The 24,861-nt window shown below is 42.5% G+C and overlaps 1 protein-coding gene across 1 annotated transcript; it reads left to right on the forward strand.

Moving 5' to 3' along the window:
* Positions 1 to 3,888: 3,888 nt before the first annotated feature.
* On the forward strand, positions 3,889 to 22,864 carry TMPRSS11E (transmembrane serine protease 11E). Its single transcript, XM_048305194.1, has 10 exons — positions 3,889 to 3,991; positions 11,942 to 12,065; positions 13,264 to 13,379; positions 13,801 to 13,868; positions 15,388 to 15,551; positions 16,538 to 16,576; positions 17,650 to 17,830; positions 18,057 to 18,322; positions 19,189 to 19,331; positions 19,778 to 22,864. The coding sequence occupies exons 2-10, from the start codon at positions 11,954 to 11,956 to the stop codon at positions 19,937 to 19,939; spliced, it is 1,251 nt and encodes a 416-aa protein (XP_048161151.1). The 5' UTR covers positions 3,889 to 3,991; positions 11,942 to 11,953; the 3' UTR covers positions 19,940 to 22,864.
* The last annotated feature ends 1,997 nt before the right edge of the window (positions 22,865 to 24,861 follow it).

Genomic DNA, 24,861 nt, shown 5'->3' on the forward strand with positions numbered 1-24,861 from the left:
GAGAATATGAGATACAGCAGTGAGATTATGGTCCTTCCTGAGAGTGATTTTTAAACTTCCAGTGATTTGAGTCAGGAAATTCTTGGATCACAAAGCTGAATCATCATGTTTAAGAGTTCTATGTGGCATTTTCTTCCATAAAACTGATTGTTCCATTTGAATGTGCAAAATATTTGATGTTTTACCTACCTTGCAGGAAAGAGTCACGTACCTGACCTCTTTATTGTATGTCAGTATTTTCTTGTGCTTATTTTAAATCGGCCACTCTTGTTTGAAGTCCCCTACTTATTGTATGAGAAGAAACAGTGAACAGTGGTTTCCTGTTCATTTTCACTACTCTACACAATACTCTCTAGACCCCCATCCCTTTCTCTATACCTTTGTGAGGTTGCACAATCCTGTCTATTTGAGCATCCCATACATAGAAGCTGCTTTGTTCCTTTGATCAGCTGTACTGCTTCTTTCAGGACCTTTTACTGTGCCTCTGTATAAGCTTCGAGATGGGCAAATGGACCAGAATTTAATGCAATATTCAGGATGCAGGCATAATGTGGATTAATGTTGGGATATAACTTTTTTCCTTTTGCTTTTCTGTTCTCTTTACAAGTAGTTTCCAGCATTCCTTTTGTATTTTTTTGACTGCTTCTGAGTTGATATTTTCATAGGAGACTCAGTCTTATTTCTGAAAGGGATAATAACTCAACTCCTGACACCTAGGGGGTAGGGTCAGGACTGGGGGTTTTTTAATATGTGTTACTTTATACTTTTTAATTCCAAAGTTCATATGTTGTTTCATTACATAGTATCTCAATATTATGTTTCTGCTGCATGCTGTAGTTTTTCTCTGTATTGTGATAACTAGACAGTTATTGTATGGTTGTCACCTCAGTATTTCTTTTTTCTAGACCATTTATGAATATAGCAGAGATTCCTGTGAGATAGTGAGCTGGCTTCAGAAAAAGCATTATCATTTATTTATTTTATTTACTTGTTCCAAATGCATTTGTTGTTTTTAGATACCATTATGTTTGGCTTTGGTCTTCCTCAAGGCTTTTTTTTTTCCTTTGCCAGGCAGGATGCATTTGCTCTGAGACTAACATGATGTCTTGAAATAGTCTCTGTGTCTCCAGAAAACATGTACTTTAAGATTTCTCTTTTAGTGGGTTTTTATAATTTTATATTATTGAAATTCAGCATGTCAGTAGTTGATCTGGTTTTGGGTGTCTGTAGAAATGCTGAATCTGATGCTGATATAGTTAAGACAGAAAGATGATAAAGCAATTGTTTATATTGGTCAGGACTGAATCAAGAGTTGTTTCCAATTTTGTGGATTTCCTAGCTGCCTGCTCCTGAAACAGTTATTAAGAACATACAGTAATCCAGTATTATCTGTGTGATCAATGTAAAAGGTTTCATATTTTACTTCAGAGTAATTAAAATAATTGGAATGATAGTTCCTGGGATTTCCATATTCCATTGCCTTCCTGCCACCATGTTTCCTTTATACATGCAGTGTCCAAGTCCTCTTTTAGGGTAAGCACTCTGGGTCTGCCATCAACATCTTGGAGAATTCTGTGGAACATAGAAACCATTGTTTTGGCTTTCTGTCACTGTATCCTGTTCATATCAGACTTCTAAAACCTTTTTTTTTTTTTATTATGTTACTTTTATGTAACTTCTATCACATTGTTTACTCGAAGCTGCAGTGTCACCATAGGATTCAGAACAGGATACATTGTTTCCTGTGTGCACTAGTCTGCTTTCTCCTACTTGTCAGTTTGAAGCTTCTGTATAGTCTTCCTGATGCGAAGTGCAGATCCTGTTTCCCTCTCATTTTAGGTAGAAATTTGGTCATCCTTTTCTGGGCTTAATCCACTCTAGAAGCTCGCCAGTCCCTGATGAACCTGAGCCTCACTTCCTTACTTCATTGCTTTAGCCATTCATTGAGATTTTGCTTCCTCACCAGCTGGATTCTGGGGGGAGGGGGGGTCTTGATCTTTGGCATTTTATATTCAACCTCCAGAATCTTTCTTCTTTCTTTTATGTGGTACCCAGATGGGCTACAACCCCTGCTTCCTTCCCAGTTTTTTCCAACTCTTCCAGGCTTTTTTTGAAGTTTTGTGGTGTAGCACCAAAAGGCATGTAAGAAGACTGTCTCTGGAATCAGGAGCCAAACCTGTTTGCTACCTGGCAATGGAACCACTTGTGGCTATTGCCTGTCCCTATTTCTTATATGGGCTGTCTGGTGCAGGGAGTTATTGCCAGTAAAATAAGAAACTCAGACACTTTGTGCAGGGAGGGGACCATTGAGCAGGATTATTACACTCTTTATCAGTTTAGTACCTTCCTGCCATGAAATTAGGGCTGGAGGAGCTTTTCAGTGCCCTGAAAAATCATCCTTAGTTTAACCTCTTTCTTTAAGCAGCAATAGGTTTTTTGCCTGCAGGTGATACTATGCAGGAATTGCCATGAGGGCTCTGTGTTGTACATTCTTCCACCTATGGCACAATCAAGTCACAAGGCAGAGCTCTATATCTGAGGAACATGGGGTGCCTGGAATGAATGTCTTTGCATCACCTACGCACAGGTCAGGTAATCATGTGACACTTGATACTTTACCCTGGAAATTGTCACCCTCTAGCTAGGCTTCTGACTGCATTTCTCTTACACATCTGGACTGACTCAGGTGTTCCTATATGGGGTGGCAATGCAGCTTCCAGTTAAAGAATTGAGAAGCAATTACATTAAATGTGTCATTAACAACTGTATTCATCATGTTTTGTAATAAATTATGCTGAGACATTGACTGAATCCAAATTACGAGAAGCTGAGGCTTATATTTAGCTCACGCTTCATTCAAAAGAAGCTGGCATTCTCCAAAAGGCAGTCTTCCTGTTACTTGGCTATGGACTTGATGTACGGTGGAAGGAAGTGCTCCAGCCATGCAAGGTGTATTTGCATCAGCGTGTTACTAACCTGGTGATCCCTGAGCTGTAGAGGAGTCAAACAGAGGTCATTCAGGTGGAGGAAAAGAGTCCCTAGAGGTTAGAAAGTTTATTGCAGCAAAGCGAAGAAAATATGTGCCACTCATGTATCTTGTTGGGAGGTCTGTCTTCTTTATTGTCTTTCTGAAACAAATCTGTATGTCAGGCTATGTGGTCACATACATCTTCTAGTAAGTTTAGTGGTACTGAGAAAACTTAAAATTGAAGGTTGAGAAATGTTGCTTTAGGTTAGAGTTTGTGCTTGTGCTGACTGATTGCCAGCTAACTTGCTGTCACTAGCACAACTTCTTATTTAGACAACCTGAAAATATTTATATCACAAATGTTTATGACATAGAAGAATTTTTCCAGGACAGAAGTGTGTGTGTAGCTAGGTGACCACAATTAAAATTATTGTCTAAGGAGTTAAAGAAGAATGGAAAAGTTGCATTTAGCTGTTGTTATGAGGACAAGTTCTTGTCTGGCCAAATGACGAATTTCAAGGAACTTCAAGGGAGTTAAGAGGCACATACAATTGATTCTACATCAGTTTGTCAACTCCATACCTGGCCTAGGACCAAACATTGTCTCTTGAACATGAAAACTTTTTGCATTGGTCCTTCCCACAGTTTCTGATTTTGTCTTAATTATACCAAAGAAGGAAATAAACTCTGCGTCCTTGCAAAATTTTCATGGCTCTTCTGATTTGGGGTGTTGCAGGGTGTAGCTAATGCTCTGAAAAGATTTCAGGATTCCTGGATGAAAGGTATGATGAAAGAAGTGTTTTGTTATTGTTTTAGGGGAGGAATCATGCTACTGGGTAAGCCTCTGTCACTGAGACTTGCTGGACTTGTTTGTTCTGACTTGCCTATGACTCCTTCCTTTCTTAATTCGGGAGATAAAGCCTCAAGTCTACACTGAGATGCTGCACAGTGTGTTGTGGTGTTCAGAACGGTGCATCTCCCAGAGAGAAGGTCTTCTTGCTGACCTCTCGGTGGTACCCAGAGGTGAGTGCCACAAGCTTCTGGCTTATCCTGGTATTTTGGGCAGCATGGATACATCATGTGTAGATTTATTGGGCAGTTCGAGTTTTGACTGAGGGTGTGGGGAGAATGGCACTGGTTCTGAGCTTGCTTCTGATTTGCTTGCCTTTCATGCATCAGTACTCCTGATATTTCAGCCTTTCTCCTCACCCAAAATGCATTTATTTTCTGAGAATTCTCCAGCTCATCTACAGCACAGTATGGCAAATCAAGGTTGACCTATGTGGAGAGCAGGTGACAGTCATCTCACTCTGCCCAGACACTGACCTACCGTTTGTGCTAGCATGGTTAGAATGTGTTGCAGGCACAACTGCTGAACTAGAGGATGACCGGAGTACAGTTGGCAAAAGTAGTTTCTTGTGCTTTTGTTTATTTTCATGAACTTTGTATGCAGCCAGTGAAGTGTTAATCTGTGCAGAATCAGCTTGGAAACACACCAAATCTGGCACCTGACATTTTGCCCGCCCTGCATTGGAATGAAAACCAAACTGAAAACCCACAGAGACTGTAACTGCTTGTGTGGTGTCTTGCTTTTGGAGTAGATTTCAAAAGTCGAAGAAGGACTAAGGGAGGCAGGCAGAGCTATTTTTGAAGGCTGGAAAGCAGAGACCTACTGTTAAAATCTGTGACTGCCAAACTAACAGAACAAGACACTTGTCTATGACCAACACAGCTGGAAGGGGAAATCTGAGAGGTAAAGACGATGTAAAAGTTACAGAAATTTATCCTAAACTGATTGCAATCAGTGGCCACGTACTTAATATTTTCTTTACACTGAGATGGTCTCTCAGTGTTCATGCAGATTGTAAGTCCTTATGTAGGGAGTAGTCCTTCTACTTCTGCTAAAGCTTGTTTCAGAACATGATTGTCTTTCTCAAGATGTTGGCTGTGGCAGCCAACCATAGAAAGACATTTTAGTGATCAAGGATATCTCAGTCCCTGGCATTGCAGTTACATCCCACAGATTGTTGTAGGGGTACAGGAGGCTACCTCTATCCCAACGATTAAAGAGGTCACAGCTTCCAAACAGTTATGTGCAAAATGGATGAGAGAGTAAGGAACAGCAAACCTTTTGTGCTGATTGCAGAGGTGATCGGATAACCGAGGAAGCCTGTATGAGCAGCATTTTGGCATCACAGGTACAGTTGCTGGGAAGCTCTAAGTTAAGACATCCCAGACTCAATGCTGCCCTCAAATCTTGAAGGAAATGACAAGAGCTGTATTTGGAGCTGTTGTCTTTACCCAACTGAAGTGTGCTCTGGGGAAGCAGCAAGACATTGGTAAAATTGGATGGTTAAGGGGAGGAGCTCAATTAGTAAGTGGCAAATACATTACTGATACTTTATCTGACTGTAGAGGGGTGGCATGCAGCACCTACTGTTTTTGTGGGATGTTCAAGGGTGTGGGGAGATCAAGCTGATTCAGTATGACGCATAGAAGAACGCACACTTGGTTTCCCTCAGCAGATCCCTTCAGTGTTTGGAAGTCTTTCATTGTATCAGAATACTTTAGGAGATACCAAACATTGAGTAATTGAGGCTGGTAGGTAACTGACCTCATCCAAACAGGGTCTGGCAGTACTTAGGCAGGCACTAGCTGCTTCTGCTTCAGTTCTCAAAGTAGTTGAGGTTGTTGTCCCATTCTTTTAGAAATGTGTGTCCTGACTGTGCTATAAGAGCACACGAGAATGCTAGGTTGGGGTGGTTGTTTGTGGTAAAGGTGGGAGTGAAATTAGCATGTCTTGCATCGTGCCTCTGTGCTTTTTCTACAGTCTTCCTGGACTAAGTCAGATGTATCTCAGTTGCTGCCATTCCCAACCACCTTGCCAAGGTAGACAGCTTCAGGGACCTGGTCTGGATTTTTAAGTCACGCTCACCAGCCCAGCAGATTGGTCCGTTCAGTTGTCTTGTGGAAGGTCCTATTTCTAGGAAGAGTGATTGTAGGCATGTGCCTGAATCCATCAACTGGGAAAACTGGTCATGGCTGTAAATATGGAGAGACCCTCCTCAGCAGATGTGCCACCCAAACTCTGACACTGGCTCTTCTGAGAATAGTGGATGATCAGTTAGCAGGGGTAGAATAATAAAAAATGTAATAATAAATGCATTATAGGAAGACAGCAGCAGATCACATAGAAGAGGTTGCACGTTTTCTTCTATGTGGAGTATAGCAAAACACTTTCAGTAAAGAGCTGGTGCCAGAAAACATGGCTTAGATTAATCTAAAAGCAAATCTCATTTGGGGTGCTATGAGGGCTTAGCCTAAGAAGCCAAAAAATATCAAGCACCGATATGTAAAACAGAACAGGGTAGCTGTTCCCTGCTTATCCAGAAGCTCAGTGACTAGGACCTTGTGATAAAGTTATACTGTCTTTTCTTGTCTGAACAGATGCTTTCTCATCAGTTTGCTGGTATTGCTCTTGCTGAGGCTTCTGATAACATACAGTAACTCAACCAGAAGAGATGGATAATCTCAATGTAGTGAATCAAATCCTGTCAGGCAGAGGTGGGAGCTGAACTTGCATCACTTGCATTATGAATGAATACAGTAACCTTTTAGGGAGTTTGGTACAGGATGAGAGAGGAAAACCAGCTTGGCACCTGTGTATTGTGCTTGTCTTTTGCTTTTGGGTAAATGTTCCAAATTCAAAGGTAAAAGAATTCATTTGGGGCTGATCAGAAGTCCAACCTGAAATCCTATATGCTTTCTCGTTGGTTTCACAAGGAAGACCAGACAATTTTAGCTCTGTAAAATTTCAGTAGAACTCTTCTTCATAATGTGCCAATAACAATGTAGCTTTATTTTTTGCCATGTTTCACTTATTAAAGTATAGTGTACTGAGGTTCAATTTAATATATCTTTAAACACAACTTTAGTGTATTTTAAATACTTAATTCTGTGAAAACATAGCTGTCTTCAAAATCATAAATTTGGCTTTTTTTTTTTTTCAGTACAGAATAACTTTTTAGTGACCACAGTCTTTGTCTCAGAGCCAAGGTGTGTAAGCTAGGAGATTTAAGAGTTTGCTCTTCCTGATCCAAATTAGCTGTGATATGAACTGGAGAGATGCTGCTGTCTTCATGGATTATCTTGGGCCTCTTGGGAATGACGCATGTTTTAAATGAGAACATGGATTGCTGGAGGAGGTTTAATGTTCACTGATAATATTGCCAAGATAAGCAGGTCTGTACTGAACTAAAGGATCTTGGGTTTGAAACTTCTCACTAATTCACTGCAAACTGAAAGCTGCCAGATATAGACCATGAGGAGGTAGTTTTCAGAGCAGAGAGGACTTGGCCTTCGAGGTCTCCCAGTGGAGCCTGGCTGCTTATCTCTTGTTAAGGTTTGTTCCTGCAGGATGTGAGTTCTCATTCATGCTAGAGGGTGAATGTGTTGGTGTTACCTGAATTCTCCTGTCAGCCCCACTAAGGGTTAATTTGCAGCTTACTGGAGTTTGGGCAGTAAAAAAAGTCAAAGCCTGTGATATAAGGAAACAAATGTGAGGCTATACAAAACACCAGACTCTAGAAGGCATCACACAGACACCTGTGGTATTGGGGATCTTCTGAGGAGAATACCTGTCTATTAAACAGTGTCTCTTTGCCACAAGGAGAAAGGAAGGATGCATCCATGGTTGAAGGCTTTCATTAGCACTGCAGGGGATCAGTGTTCCTCTGGCCAGCGAGTGTTGCTGGGTGGAGCAGAATTTACTTGGTTACTAGAGTGCAGAGAAGACCATGTCTAATTCCTAAACAGGGGGATCCACCTGCCACTAAACTATATAACTATGGAGCTGGATGTCCCAAGCTCAGGAATCCCTGTCAGGCTGTTATTCTGGTAGAGCACGACAGTCCTGCCCTCCGTGGCAAGATAGCAAAAAGGCTAGGGAAGGGAAGAGCTTGTTGGAGGTGTAATTTGTATCCATAATGAGTGCATTGAGTGGATGTAACCTGAACAAGAACTGTCTTTCACTAACCAACCTAGCCTCTGTCTCAGCAGAGCTAGGCATACCTAGTTGTGAGATAAAATAGAAAAAACCCCCCAAAAAACATGGGGGCTGCTGAGCTGGGTCCTGCACACAGGCATTACAGCTGAAGGATACTGGTAACTGTACATTGTGGGAGTTGATGAGTCTTGGTGCTTCCACTGCAAAAGATTTTTTTATTTCCTATTCTATTACTTAGCAAGATGGAAGTCAAAAACATCCTGCTAAAGGGAGGAAACTGTTTTGGTTTTAATCTGTATATCCTATATACAAATTAATTACCTGTACGTGGATGTTGGTTAACACCTCGAGGGTGTTGGTGGATGAGAAGCTCAATATGACCCAGCAACGTGTACTCACAGCCCAGAAAGCCAACCATGGTTGCATGAAAAGAAATGTGGCCAGTGGTTTGAGGGAGGTGATTCTACTCTGCTCTTGCAGGGTACTGGAGTACTCATTCAGCTCTGGATAAGCCCAACACAAGAAGGACACAGACCTTTTGGAGAAAGGCCAGAGAAGAGTCATGAAGATAGTCACAGGGCTGGAACAGCTCTCCTGTGAAGACAGACTGAGAGAATTGCAGCTGTTCAGCCTGGAGAAGAGGAGGCTCCCGGGGAGATACTAGGAAGAAATTCTTCACTGTGAAGGTGGTGAGGCACTTGAACAGGTTGCCCAGAAAAGTTGTGGATGCCAGATCACTAGCTGGAAGTGTTCATGGCCAAGTTGGGTGGGACTTTGAGCAACCTCATCTACTGCAAGGTGTCCCTGCCTATTGCAGGGGGGTTGGAACTAGATGATTTTTAAGAGTCCATTCCAGCCCAAACCATTCTATGATTCTATGATATGAATGCTTGAAATGTTTTTCTTAAAACAAATTTAAGTGAAATCAGCATTAGAAGTGGTGTAGGCTTTTATTCTTCATCTCCCATGTTTCCATTTCCCTCGGCACTACAGCACTTTGTAAGGTTTCTGTTTCCCTTTGCAAGTCTGTGTGACCGGTGGAGAACGAGCAATTCTGGAACATTGGAGGAGAAGGGGGTCTGTGCTGCCAGTGTTTGTTGCTGTAGCTGGTATTTGCACAAAAAGGAAATAGAGACAGATGCTTGGAAGGATAGTGCTGTCTCTGAGACCGTGAGTCTCACAGGCAAGGAGATGCTCAGTTTTTTTAATCTTAAGCTTTTGTAGCTTTGGCATAAGGCCATGTCTTGAGGAAATCTGTCTGGATACAGTTCACAAAATGCAGCAGTTATGATCCAAGAGTAAAGTTGCCTCAATATCTGCAGAGTGAGCCATATGCTGCCAGGGCTGTGCTGTGTGTTCTCTGTGCCCAGAGCATGGTGCTCCAATCACCATTCAGGTAGAAGCCCACTGGAGTGGGTTCAGCTGCAGGACAGGGAACCAGTCTGATTGAGATGGACGGGAGGGGCTCAGGCTGGAAGCAAAAGCTCTCCAGTGAGGAGAGCAAAGTGAGATGCAAAAGCTGCGTTTTTCAAGCATGAGATGTGGCTAGCTAAGGAGGGGCAGAGGCATGTTGCCATAGTGGGCTGTTCTGATTAGCCAAGAGGCTTGCCCTCAAGGGTAATAATTGACTGCCCATGAGGTATGCTGTAATTCCCTGGGACTGGGAAAGGCTGTGAGATGGGTATGGGAGTGTTCCATGGAAGGCTGCAGCATATTGAAGAAACTGAGGCAGAACAGTTCCACTGGTTTTAGGTTTTTTTCTGAATCTCTTTTTCTGTTACACCCTCAGAGCTGATGGATAGGTATCCAATGAAGGTCTAGATGGTGAGAAGTCAAGGCCTCAGTGGAGCCAGCTGAGTTCCAGTGGGTGTTATTTATGCGTTTATTGCAACTTGAAGTTTGCAAAGAAAGTAATCTTGGCTAGCCTGGGTTTTCAGACTCCTACCAACTGCCCTACAGCCTTAACATCAGGAAATGGAGCCAGTCTAGTGGGGGGAGACTTGGGCTGTTCATTGCCAGAGCAGAACTTTGCCCCAGTAAAGTAGGAACAACAGAAGGAGAAGTATTTGGTTTCTCCACAGCATGTGACTGAAGCAGAAAACTTGATCCTGCTCACCTCTCCTGTGTATTTTGGTAACACTAAGCTGCTGCTTGTGACTACCTGCAGTTGTGATGCTGTCTGAAGCTCCTCTGTTTTAACTTTTTCTTTCAGGTATGCCACCTGTTTGAATGGGCAAAAAATTTGCCTGCTTCCCTTCTTAAGTAATGGACTGAGATGCCTGATAGCATTCTCACTAGCCAAAACCAAGCTTTTATATGAGGAGATTAAACTTTAAGTTGTTCCAACTTCCGTGTCACTTGCTGAATACACCCTTGCCATCTGCAGACTTGTCAGGTCCTTCCTCTGTAGTGGAAGGGCTGATCTGTGGTTTGTTTTTTTTTTTTCTTTTGTTTGTTTTGCTTTCCACTTCTTGCTTGTGGCTTTACTTGGTTTTCTTCCCATCAGAGCAGAGGGTATAACACCATCCCCCTCTTCCCACTCTGGGGAAGTCTCCCAAGACTTCACTGTCTTTTGCTGTCTTGGATTTGTGCACAAGACCCTCACCTTCACTGTTCATCTACCCACTCAGCTCATTTCCTGAGATGGAGCCTCTGCTGGTAACCTGCTCTACTTTCACTGTGATTTCTTCTTTTCCACCTTGTAGTCGGAAAAACTGCAAAGACTCATTCTCTCTTGCTGCCTCCATCTTCTCAGATGTTGCTCTGAAATGACTGTGCCATAGGCCTGAAAAGGGGAAAACAGCATTTAGTATGCCTAGTTCACAGCAATACAAGCATGGATCAGTGGGTGTAAAGCAGCATGGTGAATAGCCAGCCAGTCCTCCTCCCCAGGGCTGGCTGCTGCCATTTGTCACTCCAAGATACCTGAGAGATTATCTCAGGTGTTTTTCTGATACCTTGTACTAATGCAGACCATGTTGTGGAGACTCAGTATGTGGCATGACAATTACCACATAGTGTGTTGTGGATTTACTGGGGATCTTTAATAATTGTTCTTAAGGTTTTGCATCATCCTACAATAAAGCTACCAAGGGCATGCGCAAAAATGCACTTTTCCTAGTGTTCTGTCGCTTAATGCTGCACTGGAGGACATAAGTGGAGGAAAAAGTCTTCTGTGCCTTTGTCCATGTGTGAGTCAAGTTCTCAACCATTTTACAGGTCTGCTCTCGGCTTTCAGAAAGTTACTAAGTCTGAATCTTGTTGCCATGTCATGTTTACACACAAGTACCTCTTTCTCTATAAATTGTCTGGCAGGAGACAGGATGTGGTCTCTTTCAATGTATGCGTGGCTTTGGAGCAATAAGCCCCAGGCCCTGCAGGGACTCAATAAATGTTACTACTCATACCAACTAAAAATAACCAAAGCTGTGTATTATGTGGCATCTCTGGTTGCCTAGAGTACCCTTGGAGCAGAGGTTATTTCATCAGTCATGAATTATTACATTTATATTCAGTTTAAGTGCCTGTGTGGGCAGTCGGTTGCACCTGAAATCTGTGTAATATTTCTGGAAGTTAAATTGTCTCTACTAGCAATACCTACACAACTTTTTCTCAGGATGTATGTGAAGCAACAGAGACAAGTTAGAGCACAGGAAAATCTGACTAAATATAAAGGAAAAGCTTTTGCCATGTGAATGGGCAGTGATTGGACCAGAGATCTTGAGAGACTGCGTTATCTTTCTCCTTGGAGGTACTAAAAACTTGACTGGACAAGACCTGGAGCAACCTGCTTTAGTGGGGCCTAGTTTAAACAGTCAGACCCTCAGAATCCAGAGGTCCTTCCCAACCTACCTCATTCTGTGGGGTTTTTCAGCTGAGCTAAGCTGTGCCAGATATGATTACACTCAGGATGTACTACTGTCTTTGTACTAGAGTTGAATTTCTCCATTTTGTTTTTTTCAATACAGGCAGTGATCCTGATGGACCGAGCAATAAGGCGTATGGAGCCATGGAAGATCGCTGTCATTGTTGTGTCGGTGATAGTAGGCTTAGCCCTCATCATTGGCTTGATTACATTTCTTTTGTGCCACGGTAAATGCCCCACTATTTTGTTGTCACAAGCCTTCAGGAATCTGTTTCACTTGCTACTTTGGTCTTGCCTGATGATTTAGGCATGCAATTTGCCCCTGGAATAGAACTCACATAAGAACTTTCTAAATGCTATTTGAGATATAAATTGATCTGAATCCATAAGAATACTTGAAATGTGCTTTACTTGAAGCAGGGATTTCAGTTTTAACCCTCTTCTTGTTTTTTGCCCTGGTGTCTCCACTGGTATCCATGGCTGACCAAAGGATAGCAGTCTTCTGTATAAGCCAGAGGTGTATCTACTATTCAGGCTATGCATTGTAAGTTTAGCCTTGAGTGGCGTTTTTACAGAAACTCAGCCTGACCCCTCTAGCTGAGAATATTCCAGAAAGAGAGAGGGCAGAGGTTTAGGCTTTTCAGAGCCCAGGACTCAGTTCTGGTTGCCAAGGGCCCAGTTTCAGTAGCAGATCACAGAATCCTTAAAGTTGGAAAAGATCTTTAAGGTCACCAAGTCCAACCACAATGGCTCGTGACTTGAAGGCAATTAATTCCATTCCCAGTCACTTGCCTCATGAATGAAGTTGAGTCATTCCATTCCCAGTCTCTGAGGTACCAGTGTGAGTTTTTTTAAATGCTTTCCTGCTGGAATGGAATGAATCATGTTGCCATCTCAGCTTGCCAAAAGTTGATGAAGCTGTGGCTTGCACTAGGACACCGGAAGGAGCAGTGGCAGAGCTACAGCTCAGCTTTGCTTTTTGCCAGCTCTGTGTTACAGGGCCCCTCTCTGCCATTCACTCAAGAACCAGATCTTAACCCGACTGCTGAATGGATGCAAACAGCTCTGCCCCATGTGCCTCTCAGAGAGGCAGGGACATGCCAGTGTGCAGCTAGGGAGGAGTCAACGCGTCTGACCTCAGGCCAACAAGAAGAGGGACCCCAGGCAAATGTTGTAGTGGGTGTAATTTAGAGCTCCTTGGGATGGTCCTCAACGAAGAAATGAGCCCCTAGAGGGTCCATGAAGCAACAGGATGGTCTGGAACCCCCTTTTCCCAAAGTGCTGCTAAAGCTGTAATTTCATAGCTGACAGGATTGCTGCCAGAGCCTGGGACCCTTGCTTGTGCCATGTTCTGTGAGATACCATGCATATTTGAATTGTACTAAAGATGATGAGCTACCTTTCCTTTTTTTTTCTTGTCTCTAGATCAAGACAGATATTACAATGCATCTTTCTTAATCACCAATGTCGACTACAGTCCTCAGTACAAAAGGCAAACTACGGAGGAGTTCAGGAACCTAAGCGAAGATATTGAAACCATGGTAAACTAAAAGTTTCTCTGTTTACACTGGACCTGTGGTGAAGAGTTCTGCAATTGTGTGGTTGGAAATAGAGGTGATTGCGCCTCATTCCTACATGGCTGGCCTTACCTTTCACACCTTGCTCTTGTGGGTCAAAGATGCATAGCCGAGTGCACACAAGCAGATGGTAAGCACAGGTGCTGTCTGTTCCACACACCTTGTGGTGGAACTGGCAACAACAGAGCAGAATGGACAGTGAAGTCAGACAACTCAGCTGTTTATTTTGGATCTGCATCCTCTGATGGAAATTTACTGGTAGCTTTGGTGTAGAGGTGGAGATCTGAAGGCATTTTCTTGTGTTTCAGAGGCTCATGAGACCGTTATATTGTGAAAGCATGTGCTTATTGCACTTGCATTTTAACACACTCTTTTCTTTTAACAGATATCTGAAATATTCAAGGGGTCCTCTCTAAGTAAAAGATACATCAGGTCCCATGTGGTCAGTCTAAGGTAAGTAATGTGAAGGCCAGGAATAAGCAGGGATGTGATAAATACCTTTTCTTCCTACCTGTTGGCCATATGGAGCGTTCCTGGCTGCTTATGCTTGGGTTACACCAGCAGGGTGACTAAGCCTTGTCTGGTTGTTACCATCCTCCAGTGCTCACAACTGAGGGCTCACTTACCTTCAGAGGTCAGCAAGGAAGAGAAGTTTGGCCTTATACTTCTGCAGATTGATTACCTGTACACCAGTTGTTTGTGTAACAGTAACTGGATTATTGGGTGATCCTCATCTTCACTGCTAGCTAACAGCTTGAGAGATGCAGAATAAGATCTTTTTCACACTTATTTCTTCCTGTGGAAGCTCGGGCTGGTGCTTATCCCTCTGCATGGTGTACAGTAGGAGATGACCATTCTCCTCCCTCTGTGAAAAGGTCTGAAGGAATAAATTATTCCACTGTGAGATACATAGATATAGAGGAGGGAACAAAGACATGGATGTAGTAGAGGGTTCTATGTGAGAGATGAAAATCTTTCCTCTGCAGTAATTATGTATCACTCTTAGTGGTAAGAACAATTGCTTCCCTCTCCTCCATGTTACTTTATTTTGGAGTTGTACTTCTATAAGGCTCAGTTCTGCTGTGGAATATTTTTCCCTAGATAGCAAAAAATGCCAGACTTCCCACGAATGTCCATCACAACACTTCTGGGATTTTTTGCCTTTACTTGTCTCTAGATGGAATGAGTAATATGCTTCTACATCATTTTCTGATGCTGCTTTCTTCCACAAGCCTTCCACAGTGTACATCAAGAAAAATTGCAGAGCTTGGGAGCTAGAGTCCAAGTGACTTCTTTACACCTTTTAGGCTGATCTCTTCCAAACTTGTTTTCACTACAGATACTTTGTACAACTAGGCACTGGAACATCTTAGCTGCATCTCTGCTCTCTTTCCCTCAAAGCTTCAGTTGGTTTTTTTTTTAGACTGTTAGTTTAAAATATTGAGCCCAATATTTTATGGTGTGAGTAAGTGACCTCAAGCTATTGAGAATGTTGTATCTAAACACGATGGATCTAACTGGCCAAGAAATGGACAAGTGACCTAAATGGAAAGAAATGCCAAAAGACCTTTTTAACTTCTTTTGTAACTGGATCTTTTGAATGGCTGTTAGGAATGGCCTGCTGGATATCTGTTGAAGGGTTTTAGTTTGCTGTATTGTTCCCACTGACATTTGTGTCCTACTAATAAGGGCCTCTGTGGAGGCAAAAGAAAGTGAACCCTTCTTTGCTTCTCAGCTCTACTGCTTATAACAGTTCCCAGAAAATTCCCTCTGATCATTGTTATAGCAAGAAGCTTTTGCTGCCTGCTGACATGTCATCATCTTCCTTTACTAGAGCACAGCCATGCTATTTGTTCTAGACATCTGTGCAGACCAGACCAGTTCACTTATAAAGAAGGCAGGCAGTGCAAAGCAGAACCAGGAGCATTAGTGGGTGAAGAGAACGACACCATTTGTTTTTGTTGGTTTGTAGCCCAGATCCTGGTGGAGTGCTTGCATCTGTTGTTCTGGTATTTAAATTTCCCTCTGCTGACAGTGAAGCAACGACCTGGGGTCAAGTCAACCGTGTGTTACTCAGAAGACTGCAAGCAACCTCGACATACCTGAATGTTGACCAGTCTACTGTTAGACTCACAGGCAAGTGCCTTAGGTTTGTGTTTTCAGCTTGGAATTTGTTCCTCACACTTTGCTGTTCTTAGTGTAATGAATTTCACCTTAGTATGCAAATATGGGCTATTCTTGTTTTCTTTTTTTATCTCAAAATCGTCTGTTAGGCTGACAGCCTGGGAAGTTGAAAGATGGAGCTTGGAAAGAACTAAAACATATTGGTACTGATTTATGAGTGTGAGCTCTTCTCTGTGCATCATAGGCTTTCCCTGTGTGACCTAGTTGTGTTGAATGAGATAGTCCCCCTCAATTCAACAAAAAAGGCCCAACTTTGTGACCATGGGTTCATAAACTGCTTTAAGGCGCACAGTAAATTGAATAAGAACCTTTATCACCAGGCACTGAAATGCAGAGTCCTCAAGCCATTAAAAAATGGAAGGCTGAGGTGGTTCCCTTCTCTACCCTCTGCCATTTCCTTTGATTATTTGACAGATTGCTGTAGCAAGTGTCCATAACAAGATCCTGAGGATCCCTGGGCAGTAATCCTCTTCCATGAATCTGTCATGGATTGCCATCAGACTCTGACAGAGGGGTTTTTGTAGGAAAGAAATTAGAAATGTTGCAGTTTACCTTCAGTCAATCCCAGCACTGAGGATTTGTGGAGACACTTTTGACCACCTCGCCACACTAAACCTGAACAAAGGCCTGTAGGCATTTGCTGGTGGCTGTGAACGTTGTACATGTAGATGTAACTTGGACTCACTTGCAGTCATCTGCTGCTTTTGTTAGCTCTGAGCTAAGGCAAGAAAGGTGCATCCTGTGGCCTTATACTTTCAGTGAGGAACAGAGGCTTAACCAAACTTCTCCAACAGAGCAAATTACTTCTTCTTGTAATGTCACTCCAGGCAGCAATGCAAGCCATTTAATTTGTGTTTTCCTGGGTACAGGGCAAGAGTCTGGGCTCGATCATGGAGTATATGAGATATACTTACTCTAGTCTTTGCTTTTCATTTCAGAGTTGAACAAAGAAAAGGGAGACAACCTTTTAAACAACTGTAAGTACAAATGCTTTTCTAGAAATGTCCAGATACATGGTGCTAGGGGTTCTATGGTTACAAAATCCTTATACTTCTGTGATACAAGTTGGAAACAGAATTTTTTTGTAGATACTAGAGCAGTAGACAGTGCATAAGCCAGGGAAGAATTCAGCTCATTTCCTTGCAGTCTTACTGGCTCTATATATTTGTAGAATCAAGCATTCTGGCTTGGTGGTGGGAAGCACTTGCTTTAATGTTGGTGGTTGGAAGTAGGGACATGTAGTGAGCTGTTGTTAGCAAATTTGCAGGACTGTGGTTTTGCTGTGGGCCATGATTCTTGCTGGAATCCTTCAAAAAACTTTCCCTCCTTCCCCCTCCTCCCCGAATAAAGATTTGGCAATAGATGTCTGTCAGATTTGAGCTAAACTTTAAGGAAAGGCCAGAGGGTGGCAGAGGGAGAAGAGCTGTCCACACTGAGAGTAAGGCAGTGGCACAGCCCTGGAGAGTGGCAGGTTCTCATTCCTTCTCCTGTTGTGCTCCCCCTTGATGTCTTAAAGCTTCTCTGGCAACCGGGAGACAGTATAAGTACCCTCACAGGGCACTCCATCAGTCCCCTGCACAGTCTTGAAGACTTTGCATGTTAGCTTTCCATCTTCAAATGGCCTCTGAGAATTAACTGGTTTGAATCTAACTTTTTTCAGCTGGGTAATACCTGATTGTTGGCACAGTGGCTGTAAATAAATTGTTGAGAAGAGGATACTATATTTTTGTTGCTGCTGCCAAGACTAATCTGGAGGCGACCTGATGAAATCTCATTTTTTTCAGCATCTCAGATACACAGCCTTCAGGTCCCATGGGAGTTCATATGGGCTTGTGTGTCTGAAAGCTGGCTTAATGAAAAAGTACTGAGTCTTCAACCAAACTTCTTTGTTTACCCTGCATCTATCCTGAGACACTTATGACCATGGCACTTGGTTTCCTTGCTTTAGGTGAGGGCTGTCTCTTGACAGAGACTCCTGCCCTGTTACGCCTCTGCCTGAAGCCACGAAGGCCTTCAATCAGCTAAAGCAGAGCTGTCTTCTCTTTGACAGGCTGCGGGATACGAAGACAGGCATTCTCCTTCACAGGAGTGGAGAGAATAACTGGTGGGCAGCGTGCACGGGAGGGAGAATGGCCATGGCAGGCCAGTATTCAGCTCGATGGGAGCCATCGCTGTGGTGCATCAATCATCAGTAACACCTGGCTGGTGACTGCAGCCCACTGCTTTAGAGGGTAAGTCATCAGCACCTCTCTGATCCTACAGGCCTTAGGACTCTTGGGTGCTCTGACCTTTTGTGACCCTCTAATATCTGTACCTGCTGAAAGATAATGAAGTTTGACTCTTCTCCTTCCCTTTGGCAAACCTGGTCACATTGCTTTTTGATGCTTAAAGAGAGAGCTAAGCTCCCTTAAGGATCTTGTTTTGTGTGGCTCTGGCATAACCTCAAATATCTTACAGAGTAAGAGATCCTCGGAGGTGGACTGCCAGCTTTGGAATTCTGCTGAGACCTCCAAAACAGAAAAAATTTGTCCGGAGAATTATTGTTCATGAAAGATACAGTGACTTTCTCCTTGATCATGAACATGATGTGGCTGTTGTGGAACTTGCCTCTGCTATTGAGTTCACAAGTGATGTGCACAGTGTCTGCCTTCCTGAAGCATCTCACATTTTCCCAGACAACACTTCCTGTTTTGTCACTGGCTGGGGAGCTTTGGAGAATGATGGTGGGTGTCTCTTGCCTCCGTGTGCCCTGTCACACATGTTCCTGGGATGACTGATGTTAGTTTTATGGGGTTTTTTTAATTTTAAATTCCTTACACTTGGTGTTTAATAGGTGTGTGTCCTAATGAGATACGTTTAGACTTAGTTAGCTGGTTTTTTTTCTGGCTAGGCCAGTGGATTGGAAATGGGGGATTTTTAAGAGCAGCTTTTCTTAGTTGCTGCACACACAGTGCTAGTTGAATACATTCTGTTCTCCAGTCCCTCTGCGTTTAGCTCTGACATGAGTTCTTTTGCTATTCAGATTTTTCATAGGTGCACCATGACAATTTTCATCAGTTATTCTCTCTTTGGTCATAAACCAGGCCTTGTCCAGTGATTTGAGTGAGCTTCTTTCAAATTAGTCCATGTCCTTGAGGTTAGAGATGATGGGACTATAAATCTGCTTGTAGATTTATCTGCTCAGAGAGCCACTGAACTGTACAGGTTATTTTCCATGGGAGACCCCTGGTATGTGTAGCGATTGTCCAAAGCTATGCTGCAGTTAACCAAATGGGTCTTTTCAATGATAGGAAGGACATACCATGTACTCTACAGTTGAATTCAACACTGAAATACGTACAAAAATCCATTTGTCCATTATGTCAAAGAGCATCTGGTGATGATGAAAGATTGATAGGAGCTATATTTGGGAATAAGTTAAGGACTTTGGTGGTGGGGGAACTTTCTTATTCCTGAGACATTGTCTGGGTAGCTCCCTTAACTGCCTGTGATGGCAGAAAAGCAGCAGGAAAATTTGCCTACTCCTAATCTTTGAGTTTTTTATGTTGCCTACGCTGTCTGCAAATTCTAATGCCACTTCTCCTTCTAGGCTATAGTGTTAATCAGCTTCGACAAGCAGAAGTGAGGATTATAAGTACTGAGGTTTGTAATAGGAGACAAGTGTACGGTGGAGCGATAACACCTGGAATGTTGTGTGCTGGATACTTGGACGGGCAGGTGGATGCTTGCCAGGTAAGTCTCTATATAGGCAGTAGTAAAAAGGAAATAGCTGGGGTGGAAGGTGATGTTTTCTAGAAATAAAATGTACTTTGGGCAATCTTAAGTTTGAGTTTCAGTATCTTGATAGATACAAATGAAGACCTTCATGGCTCATGGGCTGAAGTCTGCACTTCAGTTTGCATGTGGTTTATATACAATGCACAAGTGAGAGAATGCAGATGTGAGGATGTGGACTGGGAGAGACTGGATTAGACATAGGCTGTGAGCTTCTGTCTTGTCAGTAAAATGTGTAGAACTTATTACATTATAATTATAGCTGAGTCTAGAGAATTATATGAATTATAGCTGAGGTCTAGAGAAAAATACCTGCCAGTTGAACAGAAGAACTTGAGAATTTGAGTTCATTAGTGAGGTGAACACTGTTTACTTTTTTTGTCTGTTGCCATTTTTCTCCTTAGGGTGACTCTGGTGGGCCACTGGTGCATGCGAATTCCAGAGGAATCTGGTATCTTGTGGGAATAGTGAGCTGGGGAGATGAATGTGGCAAGCAAAATAAACCAGGAGTGTACACACGAGTTACTTACTATCGAAACTGGATCCACTCCAAAACGGGCATCTGAAACCTGGAGATGGTTAAGTTTTGTGGGCTGTGTACAGCTATTCCTCTGACACATCCTGCTCTGTGGTCACCCTCTAAGCAACTGCTGGCTTAGCTTGTGGTTATGTATAAAGTACCTGTAAGCTTGGAGCAGTCGAGGATTTGAAACTGCTTTGGCCTACAGCCAGACAGGAATGGACTTGATCCATGTGACAGTTGTTTGTTCAGGAAGTAGTCTGTGAGAGAGACAACTGCCTTTGTCTATATGCAATATATTGACCCTTTTTTCTCCGTGGCCACATGTCTCGGTCCCAGCTTTTATACCCAAACAAAATGTTTGAGCCCAAACAATCATCTACCAGCATCCAAGACAAGCTATAACTGAAACCTGGCCCATCCATTTGCTGTGTGCTCACAAGGCCCTACCTATTGACAAGCTACAATCCAGCAAGGCTGCTGTACTTCTGAATTCTTGAGCTTTCTCCTGCATCATTCCAGGGAGTGTACTATAATGAAGAATGGAAGATGGCTTAGAGAAGTTCTGGTTCCTAACATCAGACTGTTACTTAAGTGAATAGAGAATTTTTCCTTGCCTGAAAAAGAAATTAATGGAAAACACCAGCTTGCATCCCCCTTCTTTGAACAAGTGAAAGTATGCCCGCTCATCGCTTCATATAAACAGCCTCTACCACAGCATTTGCCATGGGAGTGATTGCTGGACTTAAGACCAAAAACCACTTTATGTTTATACCAGTCTGTTGTCATAGCACAGTATTTGGCTGAATTAATTTCCATTTTTATCTTTCCAGAGTGTATTTTTCTGAATAAAAGTCCTTTGCCTTTTGTGCAGGATGGATGATTGTAACAATCTTAGTATGACCATCATCAAAAAAAACTTCTTAAACTTCTTATGCTTGTGAATGCTGTTCTCAAGTCTTTATAATTTTATATGTGCATCTTTAGCTGCATCCTATTAAAAAAAAAAAAAAAAAAGTTTTTGCATTATAGTGGAAATTCCCCTCTCCTTCAGAGCAGGGCAGAACTTCTGACAGGCCCAGAAATCTTATGTAAAGATCTCTCTCTCCTCACAGAAAGTAAGGATTGCCTGTGTTGCATTGCCAGACTGTAGCGTACTGATTTGATCTCAACCACACAAACCTCATATTCTCTCTGACTTCATGTTTTCAGGAGCCCATGTTTCTGTCAGCCAGGTAGATATCCAATGCTTTCTACAACCCAGCAGAAGAACACGCCTATTCTTGATGAGGATGCTCTCCTTGGTGTGTCTGCAAGGTCTCCAACACCTCATGTGGATCCTGATCCTCACAACAGCAAGTGCTGTGGACTTAATTGCTGGATAATGAGCCACTCAACTGCTCTCTTCTCCCTCTGTGGTCAGAAGAGGAAGAACTCAGCAGAGGAGATACTGGCCACACTGCCAAGACTCGGAGCTGGTCCAGCATGGCAAGCAAGCAAGAATCTTATGCCAGGCTAGAAAAGGCAAACAGCAGGCTTTCAGCATGCTCTCAGTTAGAAGGGCTGGGGGGAATGGGCCCTTAGTGATCAGTCTTAGGATCAGTGTTGTTCAAGTTGAGCACCAGTCAGCTGGCGAAGTCAATGACAGTTCAGGGATCCCCTCTGGACTGTGCAGCTCGCTGCCAGTGCTGCCAGAGCAGCGATCCCTCCAGAGCAGTGATAACAGAAGTATTTTGATTACGTGTCCTGTGATCTGTTTGTCAGTACAGAGAACCATGCTTTTCTAGAGCCTCACTGGAGGTACTGGAATAGTTGGAAGCCCAGAGAAGGTCTGCAGTTGTGTATTCTATACTTGTGTACACCTGGCACTTAATTTTTTTTTTCCTCCAGGAACTTTTCTTGTGGAATGTTGTGAGCTTCAGAAACAAACTTGGTGGTTTAATTTCTACATAGGGAATAAACACGGTCAGACTGGTTCCATGGGTCTGAGCCTAACAAATTTCATTTCAGCCTCTTCAGCTGAAAATGTCTTTGGTGTATATTACTTGTTAGAGGAAGCTTAAAACTGATATATGACAAATATATATGAAATTTTTTTCTTGGTTGTAGCAAGTGTCTTACCAGGATGGTGAATATAATTTTATACTTTTCTTCATAAATATCATTACAAAATACGATGGATTTTCAGTTCTCAAAGCACTTTAGGCTTGGGTTTTCAAAGGGCATAATGGTTTCCCTATCCACTGGATTTCATTGTAACTTGCACAGTTCATATTTTTAGGGTTGCAAATACCAACTTTCTCACCGATTCCCCAAAACAGAGAAATAGATGTCCAAAAAATTTATTTTGAATCTGTGACCTTTCCAATTGTGCTTCTATATGGTACTAGATCAGAAAGCCGTAAACATTTAGCTCTGTATCAAGGGTTGGAGTAAATCTCATTCTCCAAAGTGGCGCACACAGAGCTGAAAAATTCAACTTGTCATTTGCTTAAGGAATTGCCAGTTCTGAGGATCTCCTTGTAGAGATACAGTACCTGATCTACCTTATTGCTGAGTGTCAGCACAGTGCAGCCAGGAGGAGTGGGGTGAAGAGAACCAGGCATCTACATGGTGTATGTTTTGGAAGCCTTTATTTTAGACTACTTTGTAGAATTTCTCCTTATAGCATCTGGAAATTTCTGTTCCAGCTTCTTCTGGAAGCAATGTAGTTTACATGCTCTGAGGCCTCTTGGTGATGCAAAGCAGTACAAATGGTGACTATCAAGAGCATTTAAAAGAACAGACTTCATCCAAGGGAGTATTGGTATGCTTGGATGTGATGGGCCTGAATCCCTTACTTGTGGCAAAACTACACTGATGTCATCCTTGTCTTCACTCAAAGCAGAATGGGATGTATCTAAAGATACAATCATGCATGACACACAGGAATGTAATTTATATGTAAATTTAATAAAATCTGTTAAATTTACCTTCTGTTTAATGTATTTACTAATTTCCTGCATCAGAGTAAGCAACTGTAAGTTGGAGAGTCCTCTGTTTTAGAACGTTACCCTGATCCTATACCATGGATTTATGTGCTGGCTTTTATGTAGGCTTAATCATCTGGCTTTTTTTTGATTGTTAGAAGCTGTTAGATGAGCAAAATGTCATCCAGACTAGGATAGAATTTACCCACCTGACCAGCAGTTACCCAAATTTATGTGCAAGTAAACAGGTCCTGTGTCATCCACTAGAGGGTGAATTGTATTGTACAAGAGCCTTAAGCTCTTGGCAGCTGGTGGTGCTCTGCTTCAACTCAATAGAGAGGAGCCGGAGGATAAGGCACTGTCTTCCTGCTGCCTTGAAGAGGCAGAGATGCTACACAGTTTGCTTGCAAAATCTGGGAGGCTGCAGCTGCTCAGCTTTAAGCATGAGCATCTGCAGCACTGGGTGAGTTTCAGGCTTCTCCCATGGGCAAGCTTGGCATCCTTCTCTCCCCTTTAAGTATGGGAAATGCAGTAAGCTATGGCTGTGAGAGCAAGGGCTGAGCAGGTTTTGTCTGCTTATCTGCAGCAACAAAGCCAGAGCTTTGTCCTGTGGAAGAGTAGACTAGAAAGGCATATGGTACTTTTGGCATCATGGGTCAATTTTCTGAGCTTGTCAGCCTTCTTGCAAACAAGATAGCAGAGCAGCAGTAATTTTGAGAACTTGATAGGATAAGGATAGGGAGGTTTGCAGTGGCATGTTTTGGTCTCCCATTTTGACAATTCCTGATGATTCTTGTAGATCAAAGACACTGCTCAGATTTCTTCTTGTCCCTTTCCTGTCATAATGGGAAACTTGGTACAAATTGTACAGTATTCTGAGCTGGAAGGGCACTATATGCTGGAGCTAATTGATCCCGGTCTATAATACCTCACAGCCAGCAGGATGAACTTGGAATTTGAGGTTATTTAAGAGGATAAAAAGGAGTGCAACAGCTTTATTGCAGTACTAGAGGACATGCCATGTTGGCTATAGATGGGAAGGTGGCCATTTGTTTGAAAGAAGAGTAGTCCTTTTGTCACATTTTACTGGGTCCAGTGCAAGAAAGGGAGTGTTAGAGACATACTTCTTAAAGGACATAATTTTATCAAATATTTTTATGGCTTAGAAAACAGCTTTGTGCTGAGTTTCTGACAGAGGCTGTGTTTCGTATGTAACACTTAGAGCATTTATGAGCATTCAGTTACGTTGGTAACTGTGCCATGACCCAAAGATATGCTCAGCTGGTGTGGTTGTATTTGGCTATGTGGGTGGAATTTCTGTCAAAGGGTTTGAAGTGAAGAACTGAAGAGAAGAATAATTCTTGTGGTCTTTTGTATGCGTGGCCAAACAGCATCCTTCTATAAAACAGAGCTGTCAGTATTTCAGCCTGCTGGGTGTCTGATCTATTATTGCTGCAAAGAAAACTTTTCAAAACTCATCTGGTTAGAAGACATCAGAAACAAATACAGCAAATGGCATTTAAAGTGCTTTATCTTAGGGTAAAGTTTTATTTCTAATTGAACCCTTTCTTAAATTGCACTTTCTTTGAAGAATATTTTGTTTGCCTTTCATTGTTTGTGGCTTTTTCTCAGGTTCAAAAAAACCTGTTTCAATTAAGAAAGAGAAAAAGCTTTGAGGAACTTGTCATCCAAAAAATGCAACTCTTTCTTTTATCTAAGCTTGCATAGGTCTGAGAAATACATAGCATATCTCCGATTCACTTGATTAGCTACTGAATTCCTTCCTCCCTGCAGTAAATGGGAGTTGTGCTTGCTATGTGATGTTTGTCCCCTCTGCAGCTGTGCTTTCCATTTTCCAGTTGTGCCACTGGGCTGTCCCTTACTTGAGGAAGGACTTGCCATCAGCCTGCCATCCAGAGCCTGTTTTAACCACAGATCGTTCTTTGCAAATCAGTACAAACAAACAGCAATTGTCACACATCTCTGACCTTCACCAGAC

Source organism: Corvus hawaiiensis, chromosome 5, assembly GCF_020740725.1.
Source record: "Corvus hawaiiensis isolate bCorHaw1 chromosome 5, bCorHaw1.pri.cur, whole genome shotgun sequence".
NCBI lineage: Eukaryota > Metazoa > Chordata > Aves > Passeriformes > Corvidae > Corvus > Corvus hawaiiensis.